Below are 14,424 nucleotides of genomic sequence, written 5' to 3'. Positions count from 1 at the left end.
CCACATGCTGCCCAAAAGCATCAATTATTCAATATTAGTTAAGTTGGAAAATAAAACTAGTATTAACTAATTAATATGAAATAATTGAATGATAAAGCTTACCTTGCTATCAATATATTGTTGCTTTGCCAACAAAGTCTCAAAAAAACTTCTTTCTTGAAATAATAGGCCACAACGAATGATGGGTCTACCACATGTATCCCCATTGTACCACCTATAAAAAGCTTGCACATCCTCTTCAATAGGCAGCCTAAAAGGGTCGAAAGTAGGAGGTTCTAACTTTGAGTATCGACGTTTCTTTGGCTATGATATGAAATGTGATAACAAGTTTTGAGCATGTTTTCTTAATCTCAATGGTCGGCCATCTCGAACTACCTGTTCTACCTCATCACCAGGTTCTTCGTTACCAACCCCTTCATAAATAATTGATGGTGGTGTCTCATAGGTATGTGTAGGTGAATGAGATGGTGTGGTGATTGCGTCTCTGGAAGGTTGTGCAGCCATGTTAGTTACCTTAGGGTCACTATCTATATTATGCTCTCCTTGAGGTGTGGTGAATCCATCTACAACGTTTGCATGCGCATTGGAAGGTGTATCCTACAACCATGGAGTAACAAAGCATTTAACTTATAATTAAGAAATAAAGAATAATCAGAAGCTAAAGTACTTGAAAAGTTACCTGTGGGTCTTCACACCCAGAAAAATGTGCATTCACAGGTCGAAGGATGTCAATCAAAACATCCAACTTTTCCATTAATGCCACATTTCTCTTTCTATTCAGAAACTCACTCTCAGAGTTGGCTGCCGTGATTGCGTCATGGCTCTCTTTATTCAAACGTTCCATCTCCTCATACCTCTCTTTATTCAAATGTTCCATCTCCTCATATCTCGCTATGTGCAGTTTTTCTTGGTCAGCCATGAAACATTTTAGTGATTCAAATAATTCACTATAAACATGATCAGTTGGGGAAAATTGTGAGGATGGCACAGGACGAACTGGAGTAAACTGAGGAGGTGGCAAAGAAGAATCTACAAAGATCTGGTTTGAAGGACCCTCTGAGGATGCTGGATGAAGAGGAGATGGAGGTGAGGAATCTGGCGTAGAATAACTCGTATTATTGTGGGCCTCTTCTCCCACAACAATACAAGGATTATTATGCTGGATGACATTGCCGCCTAAAAATGAAGAAATCTGATCTATAATGTCATCTGCATTGTCTACATAGCTATGAAGCCTTTCATAGAACAGTTGTACCTTCTCTTCTGCACTTGGAACTAGAGTAGGTCGCACAAAGAACTGAAAAAGCAAATAAAGAAAAGTCAAATAAGTTAACATAACCAAATATATTTGCATTTTAAAAAATTCATAAGCAATTTTTATAAGTGGATAAATACCTCATCATCTTCTTATATTAATTTGGATATTCTTGCAACTGTGATATTTTGGACCTTAACATTTATTTTCCAACCAATCCATCGTGGAATATGATTTCCTGGAATTCTTTGTCCAATCATTTCTCCCAATTTTGGCATTGCTTCACAGATCCATATCTATAAGAATCAAAACAAAAATTATAAGCATGAAAAACATATGATAAGCCAAACTGATCAAAATTTTAGATTTTTTACCTGAAATATCCAAGGACAACATATGAAGTTCCACCTGATAATATCTTTATTATGATCTTTCCGGAACTTTACACGAGTGATTTGATCTATAATCTTCTCATATACCAGCCTCCCCCAAGGATATTGATCAAATATTTCCAAATTGTCCACTAGTCGTAGCCAAGATAAATCTATTGTAGTACCGGCACTTGAATTTAACAGAAACGCACTTAGTAGGTAGATAAAGCACAACTTCACTCTGTCTTTCATTCTCTCCTCTTTTGGTATATTATCTAGCACATTTGCTACATCCTCTATTTTTATAGACCTATCCTTGAAGTACTTATTCTTTAAATTGTTGTTTGATGAAACCACATTTAGTTCTTCTGGTGTTAATTCGCCACCAGTGTATAATCCAGATACTATTGCAAACTCTTGGATAGAGAATCTCACAGGTTTTCCATTTATCAAAAACCACAACTCATGTTTTTTTGACAATTTATCCTCCTTGCAATTATCTGATGTGATAAGGTCCCCCAAAACTTCCCTTTCCGAGGGAGGTTCAACAAATGACCCAACTGACCATATTTTCTAAAAACAATCTTGTCAGTTTTTTATAACCAAGAATTTATTTTTTCAAATATTTGCATCGAAGACCTAATGGTAACTTTAGTTTTCGTTTGAACATTTTCATTCATAATAACACTCAGGACATAAGGAAGCTCTGTTGTCAAAATAGTTCTAGAAATCTGAAATTTGCCAAACAAACAAAATACAATGTAAATTAATGTAAATAATAAGTGCAAAAATTTATTACAAAATTGAAATAAGCGACCCTAAGTTGAGTTAGGTCTCTTAGTGTATATTTACATCAACAAGAAAATTGAACTAAGCGACCCTAAGAGACCCAAATGGTCGCAAAGGTCGCTTAGTGTATTTTAACATCTAAGAAGAAAATTGAACTAAGTGACTTTAAGCGACCCTCTGAGTCACAAAGGTCGCTTATTGTATTTTAACATCAAGAACAAAATTAAACTGAGCGACCCTAAGAGACCCAGAGGGTCGCTTAGTGTATTTAACAACTAAGAAGAAAATTGAACTGCTAGCTTATGGTCGCTTAGTGTATTTTAACATAAAGAATAAAATTGAACTAAGCGACTCTCAGGGTCACTTAGTGTATTTTAACATAAAGAATCAAATTGAACTAAGCGACCCTCAGGGTCGCTTAGGGTATTTTAACATAAAAAAATAAAATTGAACTAAGCAACCCAAAGCGACCCTAAGCGACCATAAGTGACCCTGAGGGTATCTTAGTTTTTTTTTTAAAAGATGAGTCAGAGGTCAAAAAGACCTCCTCTCAAAATCAATTATAACCCTCACTTTTGGCGAAGGAATACCGTGGAAACAAAAATAAGACAAAAACAAAGCCCTAGAAAAAACTAGAACAAAAAGATTAAGACCACAAATACATCCATTCCCTACAAAGATCCAAAAAGAAAACATCCTCAAATCCTTTCGACCTATAAACCCAGGTAGCCACCCAGAATCTAATTTTATCCCAAAGGGAATCAACAGAACAAGAGGACTCATCAAAGATCTTGCTATTTCTTTCCAACCAAATAACCCAGAAAGCTGCCATGACAGTACTTTGCCAAAGACGAGCCATTCTTTTCTCTCCCTCTAGTTGACATAAGAACAGTTGCGAACACGAAGAAGGCATACACCAAGATACCCCAAACTCTTTTAACACTTTACTCCACAAAGCCGTGGAGAAAGAGCATTCAAGGAAAAGATGGGTAATTGATTCACCATTGATTTTACAGCAAACACACCAACTTGGTGACAAATATTGAAAAGGTCTTCTTCTCTGCAAAATGTCGAAGACACTTAATTTATTCGAAAATAATAGCCAGCCAAACACTTTGACTTTGTAAGGGACCACAATCTTCCATAACCTCTTAGCCCAAGGTAACTCTGGACCTAAATTAGCACAGGACAAAGATTGAAATGCAGTCTTGCAATTGAAAACTCCACTAGTATCTGGAATCCAAATCCTCTTATCCTCCAAAATCTGGGGTAAATCTACAAACTTAATCAAATTAAACAACTCAACCAAACTTGGAATCTCCCAATCAAAAAGATTCCTTCTGAATCTAAAGTCCAAGCAAAGGCCTTCCGAACTGTTGATCTCCTCCCCCACTACCACGTCCTTAATCAAATAATTCTTGGCCTCCGAAACCCTGAACAAATCTGGGTATTTCAGTTTGAAAGATGAATCGCCAATCCAAACATCCTCCCAAAAACGAATTCTGTCTCCCCTTCCTACTTTAAAATAAACCAAGCTTCTATACTCTTCATACAAAGACGAGATGTCTTTCCAAGGGCCACGAGTCGAAAATCTTCCTCCAACATTAGTGTCCCAATGGCCCCCATCACTCCCATATCTGCTTCTGACCACCCTATGCCACAAAGAAGTACTCTCCATAGGAAACCACCACAACCACTTGAAAAGAAAAGCCTTGTTCCGCAACGCTAAATTTCCAATACCCAAGCCCCCGTGACTACGTGATTTACAAAATTCATTCCAAGATACCAAGTGGTCAGCCCCTGAATGTTCCGCCCCTTCCCACAAGAAATCCCGCATCAGCTTTTCAATAATCCCCACCACACTCTTAGGGATACAGAACAAAGACAAATAATAAATGGGGATTGAAGACAAAACCGATTGAATAAGAGTCAATCTGCCACCTCTAGACAAAAAAGCGCTCCAAGAATCCAAACGATTAGCACATTTCGAAATAACAGGCTCCCAAAAACCCTTCGAACGAGGAGAATCCCCCAAAGGAAGACCCAAAAACTGAATTGGCCATTGACCTACCTCACAACCTATCTCTTTAGCTTGTCGTTCCACGATCTCCTCATTCAAATTGATTCCCAACAATTGACATTTCTGCAGATTGATAGATAAACCAGACACCACACTGAACACCTTGAGAATATCCAAAAGTACAACCAAAGACTCCTCATCGTTCACAAAAAATATCGTATCATTGAAAAACTGAAGATGACTGACATCCACATTATCCTTTCCTACTGAAAAACCTCTAAAAGCTGAATTACTTTTAGCCGTATCAATCATTCTTCCCAGAACATCTGCTACCAGAGTGAACAAGAACGGGGATAAGGAATCCCCTTGCTGCAGACCCCTTGAACCTTTGAACTTACCCCTTGGACGACCATTTAAAAATATTGAAAAAGAAGTGGAGGAGAGACAACCACGAATCCACCTTCTCTAGAGATCGCCAAACCCTTTTATTTTCATAACTAAATCCAGGAATCCCTAATCCACGCAATCATAAGCCTTAGTGAAATCAATTTTGAAAACCCAACCCTTCCTACCCTTGCTCTTGTACTCCTCTACTGCCTCATTTGCTATCAAAACTGTATCCAGAATTTGCCTACCTTCTACAAAAGCTCCTTGCGATTCCGCAATTGTGTCCGAAAGAACCCCCCTAAGTCTATAAGCCAACACCTTTGATATTACTTTGTAAAGACTAGTCACCAGGCTAATAGGCCTATTATCCCTCACGCGGCAGCTATTTAATTTCTTAGGAATAAGACAAATGAACGTTTCATTGGTCCTTCCATGAATGATTCCATCGTTGAAAAAACCTTGAAAGACTGCGAGAATATCATTTTTGACAACATCCCAATTATTCTGATACACAGCCATGGAGAAACCATCCGGCCCCGGGGACTTAGATCCATCACAAGCGAAAACCGCTTGTTTGATTTCATCTTCCTCGAATGGCCGCTCTAAAAAGGAAGCCATAACTGCTGAGATCGGTGACCACGAAATGCCCTCCACTCCAATCCATTCTCTGGGGACCGCTGAATACAAAGCAGAATAGAAACCCAAAATAGCCTTTTCAATATCCTCATCTTCAACCCAAACAGTACCATCTTCTTCCTCAATCCTAGAGATAAAGTTCCTCGCTTTCCACACATTGAGGATGCTATGGAAAAGTTTGGAATTAGCATCCCCTTCCTTGGCCCATTGACACTTCACTTTAAACCAAACACTCCTTTCCTCCTCAAAGACAATCTGCTGCCATTCTTCCTTTACCTTAGAACGCTCCTTTCAAAAATGGTCGTTCCACGATCCCCCCTCCTCTAATCTGTCTAAATCAAGCAACCTTCTTTCGAGCGCAAATTTTTGCACTTTCCTAGCCTCAAAGACCTCCCGACTCCACTTCTTTATTTTATCTCGAACCATTGCAAGCTTAGACATAAAGTGACAACCCGACCAACCATGCACTTTAGCCGTCTCCCACCACTTCTTGAAATAGCTAGAGAATTCCTTAGTTCAATTTTATTCTTTATGTTAAAATACACTAAGCGACCCTAAAAGACCCTTAATTGCACTAGGCAACTCTATGAGTTACATATGGTCTTTTAGTGTAATTTTCAACTCAATATTCATATACTTTTCAGAACAGTGATGAACTCTAACAATGAAAATAAACTTAAAATTATAGAATTTTCACTTTTTTAAAATTGTACATCAATTTACTCAAAATGAAAATTATTCTAATCCATTAAACTCATAATCTTAATCATTCTAATTCATTAAACTATAATCATAATCTTACTTGTTCATTTGATGACAACTGACAAAATGTAGTTGATTCCTTCATTGTTGCTTCCATTATATTTTCTTCAAAATAAAGATCATAAGAGAGTAAGGGAATGAGTGAAAGTGAAACTATTGTGGAAATAAGTAAAAGAAAATAAATACCAACCAAAATCTTGTCGCCGTTGAGGGTGGCCGGAGCTCGTCGCCGACAAACTTTTCACAGTAGAATGAAGTTACTGTCTTCAATGGAGAAGAAGAGAGAGATGTATGTGAAAGAGAAGGGAGGAAGACGATGGACTATTGCTTAGGGTTTTGTCATATGTATTAGGCGTATTTTGTTTACAAATCTTGCTACATCATCAGATTAAAAAAATGGTTTAACATTTTTAAACCATGTATTTTGCATCATTACCTATTTGGACCCTGTATTTTGACAAATTACTTTTTAGACCCTGTGTTTTGTAAAATGATTCAAGTAGGCCCCTAAACCTGATTTTGATGAACAGAAAATTGAATATAACAACACAGTTATTAGGCAGAATAACTGTATTTTTTTTTTTGAGTTGTTAGTTTGATAAATTATTTGTGATTTTAGTTAAAAAAAATTTAATCGAAATCGGGTTTAGAGGTTTATTTGAACTATTTTAAAAAACACAAGGTCCAAAAAATAATTTGTCAAAACACACTGTCCAAACAAATAATGAAACAATATACCATCTATAAAAACACATCAATCTTAAAAAGAAAAAAGTAATAACTATAAAAGTTAATTAAAATAAAAAAGCCATTTGCAAATATCAATATCTGATAAAGTCATTTTGGCAAATTCCTCCAATTTCACTACGCCAAACTAAACGAAAACTATGGCTAACGAGGGTGAGCTAGTCTGCGTCACCGGAGCCAGTGGCTGCATTGGCTCATGGCTCGTCAGTCTTCTCCTCGACCGTGGTTACTCCATTAACGCCGCCGTCAAAGATCTAAGTTAACATCTCCGTCAAATATTACTCTTTTCTTTTACCAATCAATTTTCACCTGACAAGTATCTCCCTCAATCATTTTCATGGCAGAGGACGAAACTGAGACCAAGCATCTACAAGTTTTAGAGGGAGCTCAGACCCGTCTTCGCCTCTTCGAGCTTGATCTCCTCGACTACGGCTCCATTGCCGCCGCCGTCCATGGCTGCTCCGGCGTCTTCCATCTCGCTTCCCCCTGCATTGTCGATGAAGTTCATGAACCCGAGGTTGGTCACTCTCAACTTTTCAAATTTTTTTCAACAAGTATACATGTCCTTTTATTGACGAGTTTCTGGTGCAGAAAGAGCTCTTGGACCCAGCGATTAAAGGAACGATTAACGTTCTGACCGCGGCCAAGGAGGCTGGAGTGGGGCGCGTGGTGGTCACTTCCTCCATCTCCGCCATCGTTCCTAACCCTAACTGGCCCTCCGACGTTGTAATGAATGAGGAGTCTTGGACCGACCTTGACTACTGCAAGCATAAAAAAGTGGGTTTTTTCTTTTACTTGAGCCTAAAATTTACAATGCCAACAATTCTGCTTTACTGATTGATTTCTTGGGCGGGTTTTAGCTGTGGTATCCGATGTCGAAAACCCTGGCTGAGAAAGCTGCGTGGGAATTTGCCAAGGAGAAAGGATTAGATGTGGTTGTGGTGAACCCCGGTACGGTGATGGGGCCTATTATTTCACCAAAGCTTAATGCTAGCATGATCATGCTCTTACGCCTTCTCCAGGGTAATGTGCTCTTTGACACATTTGACTTAGACTTTCTTTAATTTTGAACCAGTTCGATGTTCTGTTATATGCTTATATTGAATTGAATCTAATAATGGAGATAAAACTGTGTCTTGTTTGAAAAATTCATTGTTTTCCAGCTCTTTTTGCCTGCCGACCTAAATATAGAGACAGACAATGTTGGTAACTTTTATGAATAGGAATTTAGTTTCCATTAAGCTTTGTTATTGGGATTATGCTACATTGCTACTAATCTGTAAGGAACTGTGATAGACAAGGAATAAGGTGGGTGAGTGTTTTCTTTTTCATTCATTATATTACAGTGATACACAATTGGAAAACAACTAGTGCCAATATACTGTATATAAAGAACTAACAAGTAGCAGCAATAAATTTTGGTATAAGATTCGATAAATGGAATATATATCTCTGTTTTTATCGTATGCTGCCTGTCCATTAGCATGGTCATGATTCATGACTCATGCCACTTACAGGTCAATAAGGAGGCAACCCCCGCTTTCCATTTATTAATTATATGATATCAATTATAAATTGCTATGTTTTATAAGGTTATACTTTTACCAGAAACAGTAAAGTTGTATGGATATGTATCTTTATTTAAAGCTCTTCTAAATAATGAAGTTGCAAATAATAACAATTTTTGCTCCTTTGCAGGCTGCACCGAAACTTATATGGACTTCTTTGTTGGGTCTGTACATTTTAAAGATGTAGCTTTGGCACATATTTTGGTGTATGAGAACAAGTCAGCAAGTGGAAGGCACCTGTGTTTAGAAGCCATATCACATTACGGTGACTTCGCAGCTAAGGTTGCTGAGCTTTGCCCTGAGTATAAGTTGCCCAGGTAACAAGTTTTAAAGACCCAAAAAATGAATTTACAACTCTATGACAGAGACAATATTCAGGAGACACTGCATTTTGTATACGGCTAGCGTTCCACCCCAGGAACAAATTTCAACTATGCCAGCTATTAGCAGCAATTATATCTTCTTTTAATATCTGCCCTCGCATGCTGGCTTCGAATTTCAACCTGTTACCCTCACTTATGAATTGGCGTGAATTGTGTTGTCTTGATGGAACTTCATGAATCCTGAGTACGGTGTAAATGATTTAATGTTCAGAAGTTGCTTAATGAAGCTATTTTATCTTCATTCTTTTTGTAGTTTGCCCAGGGATACTCAACCTGGGGTGTTGAGGGCAGAGAATGCAGCAAAGAAGCTGATTGACTTGGGACTGCAGTTCATTCCAATGGAGCAAATTATCAAGGATTCTGTAGAGAGTTTAAAGAGCAGGGAATTTCTTTCTTAAACCAAGCTTCTGCTGGGCGTTGGCCTTCAGAACCATCACAAATCTATTTGCATTATAGAAGTGATGAGTTGATGTAATCTAAATAAAAGTTGGTCTGGTCTGAGGACTTGCTGCAGGGACATTTTGCTTTCTGTTCCTTCCACAGGAAGAGTGTCTTTACTTTTTTGAGTTATGTATAATTTTGCACATGGTTTTTTAAGTTGGTATGAATAGACTGTATGATTAGTTAGTACAAAATTCTTTCTGGTCTGAACTTGTTTTTATACGAGCACCGGTAGACTTGTATCAACTGCATATTTCATACCACGTACTACATATTTCATACCACGTGAAGACTTACCAAGCAATGTTCAACACTAAAACTAAAAAAGATTGCAAACTTGGGCTCCCTCCATCCAACTTTTCAGTATTGATTTTGGCCGGTTTCAATGTCACTGTTTTTTCTTCTATTGTTGTACTTGTACTCATTCTAATTTGGGGAGTTTAGACAAGTGTTTACGCATTGTTTTATGTAAATCTTAATAATAGAATGAGTAATTAGTGACAAAATCCTCTCATCTTTATCTTCTAATATACTTAATTTCTAATTTTTTTTTTGGCAGAGAAAGCTCCCAATTTATAATTTCGTTAATAAATCTAAGATATCTTTTTGTTGTGGTTGTTAATGGCCAATGAAGATACATGTCTATAATTTATTGAATCACATATTAAATACTAATGTCACGTTATAGAAAATTAATTTAAATTAATAAAAATTATAAAAAAATATATATGTAAAAATAAAAAAATTCATTTTTATTTAAAATATAAAAAAAAATTAACATTAAACTCCTTTTCTTGTTCTCCTAGCTGAAATTTGAGATGAACACCCAAATTGAAACCCAAAATTGTACAAATCTCACATCAATAAACAACAGATTAATCCAAAATTTACAATCAGACATTAATTATTACAATAGATTAACACCAAAAACTCAGATTTTAACTCCTAAATGCCCATAAAACCTAGATTTCAATGAGAACCTAGACCCATGAAATGAAACTCAAATTTCGTTGCCTCACATTATGTTGCCCAATTTCCCATCCTCTCGCCCAACAAGCTTTGCCCCACCCAAAGCCCAAATTTTTTGTTGAATCACCAAACCCGAGCACCTGAGCTTCAGCCCCCGACCCTTCAAAACCCCAACCCCCGACCCTTCAAAACCCCAACCCATCCATGAATCGAGAGTTGTTGGGCTCAGAAACGATGAGGCAAAGGTGGAGATGGAGGCCTAGCTATGGATCGCGGGTTGTTGGGCTCGGAAACGTCAAGGCAAAGGCGGAGATGGAGGCTCAACCATGGATCGCGAGTCGCGCTAGGCTTGGAAACGTCGAGGCAAAGGCGAAGAAGAGGAAGGAAAGAAGAAGAAGAGGAAGCAAGGAAGACATATAGAAATATTATTTAGGGTTTTGTTTTTAGGAGAATTCTAGCGTCCCTCACATGACTTAGTCCTTCATGTGGGGCCCAGATTTTTGCCAAGTGTCAATATTGGATTGGTGTTAAAATGTTGACTTTTTAACTTTTTACTTGGTGTAACCGGTTGTGTCAACCGACTGTGTTTTTTGAGCTGACGCAGCTTAAATAAATGAGAGGTAGAAGCATAACTTTAGGTCTAATAAACTGTATAGTTGAGGGTTTTATAGTAAATTTAGATAGGAGTTGGGACTTATTTACGATTGTGGACACGTAAATATTTGACTGCAGCTAAGTAACTATTATAATTGACTTACATAAATGTATAATAAAATAACGTAACAAAAACTGAAGCTTTTTTATTTTTTTAATGCGATATATGAAATGAATAAAATGTGGTGGAAAATTTTTAATATTAATAATAACTTTTTAAATGTAGAGATTACTGAATGACACACTACATTACCATTTAGTAGTTAATTTTTGCATGAACTTTTTATTTTGCATGAATATTAAGCATATTAGTATAGGTATTAGCTACATAAGAAGTTTCATTATGCTAAGTGACTTTTGAGGGTTTGTTAAGTGAGAAAATTAAAGTACAACATAACGAGAACATATATTTTAGTGTAAGTTTGTATAGTTTTTTTTTTTCAATTAAGTTTCAATGCTTTGGTTTTTTTTTTTTGAAGTCCTTTCTCTTCTAGTATTGGATGACTTCATAATCGACGTCTAATTATGTGTGACAATATTTAAAGAAAATAATACTAGTACTATAGCACTTTGCTTGTGTTTTTTTTATTGGAAACAGAGAATAGTGATAACATTTGAAGAGATAATGGTTGTAAAAATAATAACTAATGCACTCTTTTTGGTTCAGCTGAAATGCATAGTGAGATATGTGAGTTAAAGTGCACACCATATTTGGTGGCTTAGCTGATGAGGAAATTATTAAAAAAATATGAAGAACCCACGAATAGGTGTAAAGAAATGGTAGCTAGTTAAAGAGTAAAATGTTAGGGTATTTTTGTCTTTTTGTACCACTAGCCTTTAATTGAAATCTAGTCATTAAACTCAAAAAGTATATACATCGGACGATCCAAATACATTGAAGGACTAAGTTCTTCAATACTAAGTGAGGGACTCCAGAAGCCCCCTTGTTTTTAATATTAATATATATTTTTAATTTTTTAAAGTTTTTAAGTAATTTTTTAATATTAATTAATCTTTTTTAAATTAAAATGATTTTTTTTTAATTTAAGATAATTAAAAAAATTATGACATGATATTGCTATTTAATATGTGGCCCAATAAATTATGGACACATGTATCTTTGTTGGCAGTTAATAACCACAAAAGAGAGTAGATTTTAGATTTACTAACGAAACAATGGATCGGAAAGTTTTACCGGTGAAAAAAAAAATTGGGGTTAAGTGTATAGAAAGGTATAGATAGGAGGTTTTGACCGTAATAGATATAAAAAATCAATATACCAAAATGAGTTAATATATGTAACTTGTTGGAATAGATCAAAATCAACAACCACGCTTTATTTATATTTTAGTAAATTCCCTTCCTTTTCTCGTAAGCGTACTATTTACCTTATAAATTAAATTTCATTGTTACCGATCAGTCGATTACTAATAATAGTTAATTTAATTAATACAAGTATTTTCCTTCATTTATTTTAGCAAATTATTATTTCTCTAGACGATGTTAAAGATGATATGGACAGAGATATTATCATTTTTGAACACTAGACACGTTTGCATACTCTGAATCTTGGCAAATTTCCTGGACAAGTGCATTTATACCTTGAAAGTTAATCTCAAGCTGGGAAATTGAGTGGTGGATGGATAATCCACGAGTTACTTAATTGACATCAAAAAAACAAAATCAAAACTCGATGGATTCTAAATCTAAAACTAGTTTACTAGTCTTATTAAAGATCATCCTAGTATTCACAAGCTGTTCGATCCCAATATCAGCCTCTTCCAATTTGAATTATAATGACGTAGTGTCAGTGTTAGTATATAGCTCTCTTTGAGACAGAGCAAATCTCCAAGGCAAATTGAATTTGCTATTTCATTCCAGACATAACCCCAGTTTGTTTTTACAGAAAACAATTTATACTCATTAGCCAAATACAAGCTAACCGAAATTAGTTACATGACCTCATTCATTCTCAACGTTCCAGCATCATCATGTAGTCCCTCATCCAGCGTGGCTTCACACGTTCCCTCTTGGTACACGCTTGATTCTCCCCTGCTTTGCTGCTGGTCATTCCTTCTGCATTTTCGGTGTTGTTCTCCTTTTCACAGACCAAAGGCACCTCAACATCTTGGGCCGATTCTATCTCCCAGCTCCTCATCTGGTCTTGCATCATTTTGGGTTCTAAAGTTATTGGGCCAACCTCTTGGGTCTCACTAACACTACTCCCCTCCCCGAAATCAACCTTGTCCTCAAGGTTGGACAGCTTGTATATCTGAACAAGGGTGTCAAAATCCTCCCAAGTGGCGTCCTCAGGTGAGCTTATCGACCACTGAACCAGTACCTGCCGAAGAGGCATGTCATTCCTCATGCGGATCCGAGTAGCTATGATGGCCAAGGGAACCATAACAGGTTTGTTTGCAATGCTGAAGTCTGGCAGCGGATAACAAGTTGTTGACTTCATGCCATGGTATGGTTTCAGCAAAGAGACATGGAATGTAGGATGGATGTGACTCCCCTGTGGAAGCTTCAGTGTGTAAGCAACTGGGCCAGCGCGAGCCATGACCTCAAAGGGGCCAAAGTAACGACGACACAACTTGGAATTGAGGCGGTGAGCCACTGTCGTTTGCCTGTAAGGCTGAAGCTTGACAAGAACCAAATCTCCGATCTTGAATTCGATATCTCTGCGCTTCTTATTTGCTTGCTGCCGCATCCAATGTTGTGCCTGCTGTAAGTGATGCTTCAAGTGTTGTAGAATCTCGTCACGTGTGAGTAAATCAACTTCCACTGCCTGAATCGAAGTGGTACCCCGAGTATACGCTGGTATGGAAGGAGGAGTGCGTCCATAAACTGCCTGGAAAGGGGTCATGCCAATAGCTGAGTGGTGGCTGGTGTTATAGTGGTATTCAGCCCATGACAAGAATTTACTCCATTGCTTTGGACGGTCTGCTGTAAATGCGCGCAAATATTGCTCTAAATAGCGATTGGTTACCTCGGTTTGACCATCCGTTTGAGGGTGGTAAGAAGTGCTCATCTTCAATGTTGTACCCATCAGTTCAAACAATTTCTTCCAAAAAGCACTAGTGAATATTGGGTCCCTGTCCGATATGATAGTTCGCGGCATGCCATGAAGGCGAATCACCATGTTAGAGAAAAGGTCAGCGACTTTAGTAGCTGAATAATGACTCGGAAGTGCTCCAAAGTGGGCATACTTTGTGAACCTATCCACTACCACCAAGATGTTAGTCACTCCATGTGAATTAGGCAAGCCAACAATAAAATCCATAGCCAAGTCTTCCCAAGCTCGCTCCGGAATTTGCAATGGCTGAAGTAATCCGTAGGGGGCCGTTGGGGAATATTTGATCGTTTGGCAAACCAAACATGCTAGCACGAATTGGCGCACATCCCTGCGCATACCCTGCCAAAAAAAATTTGTTCTCAGTCG

The 14,424-nt window shown here is 37.4% G+C and overlaps 2 protein-coding genes across 2 annotated transcripts; one reads left to right on the top strand and one right to left on the bottom strand.

The window, feature by feature from the left end:
* Positions 1-1,407: 1,407 nt before the first annotated feature.
* On the bottom strand, positions 1,408-4,747 carry LOC133791706 (uncharacterized). Its single transcript, XM_062229625.1, has 5 exons — positions 3,564-4,747; positions 3,418-3,475; positions 2,295-2,357; positions 1,630-2,199; positions 1,408-1,551 (listed from the first exon to the last, which is right to left on the bottom strand). Exons 1-5 carry the CDS (start codon positions 4,745-4,747, stop codon positions 1,408-1,410), a joined length of 2,019 nt encoding a protein of 672 aa, XP_062085609.1.
* Positions 4,748-7,045: 2,298 nt separating this feature from the next.
* LOC133792720 (phenylacetaldehyde reductase) lies at positions 7,046-9,565 on the top strand. Its single transcript, XM_062230630.1, has 6 exons — positions 7,046-7,225; positions 7,312-7,484; positions 7,559-7,744; positions 7,828-7,990; positions 8,666-8,852; positions 9,172-9,565. The coding sequence occupies exons 1-6, from the start codon at positions 7,108-7,110 to the stop codon at positions 9,314-9,316; spliced, it is 972 nt and encodes a 323-aa protein (XP_062086614.1). The 5' UTR covers positions 7,046-7,107; the 3' UTR covers positions 9,317-9,565.
* Positions 9,566-14,424: the final 4,859 nt, after the last annotated feature.

The sequence above is a fragment of the Humulus lupulus genome, chromosome 7 (genome assembly GCF_963169125.1).
Source record: "Humulus lupulus chromosome 7, drHumLupu1.1, whole genome shotgun sequence".
Classification (NCBI taxonomy): Eukaryota; Viridiplantae; Streptophyta; class Magnoliopsida; order Rosales; family Cannabaceae; genus Humulus; species Humulus lupulus.
This window is presented reverse-complemented; position numbering and strand designations above follow the sequence as displayed.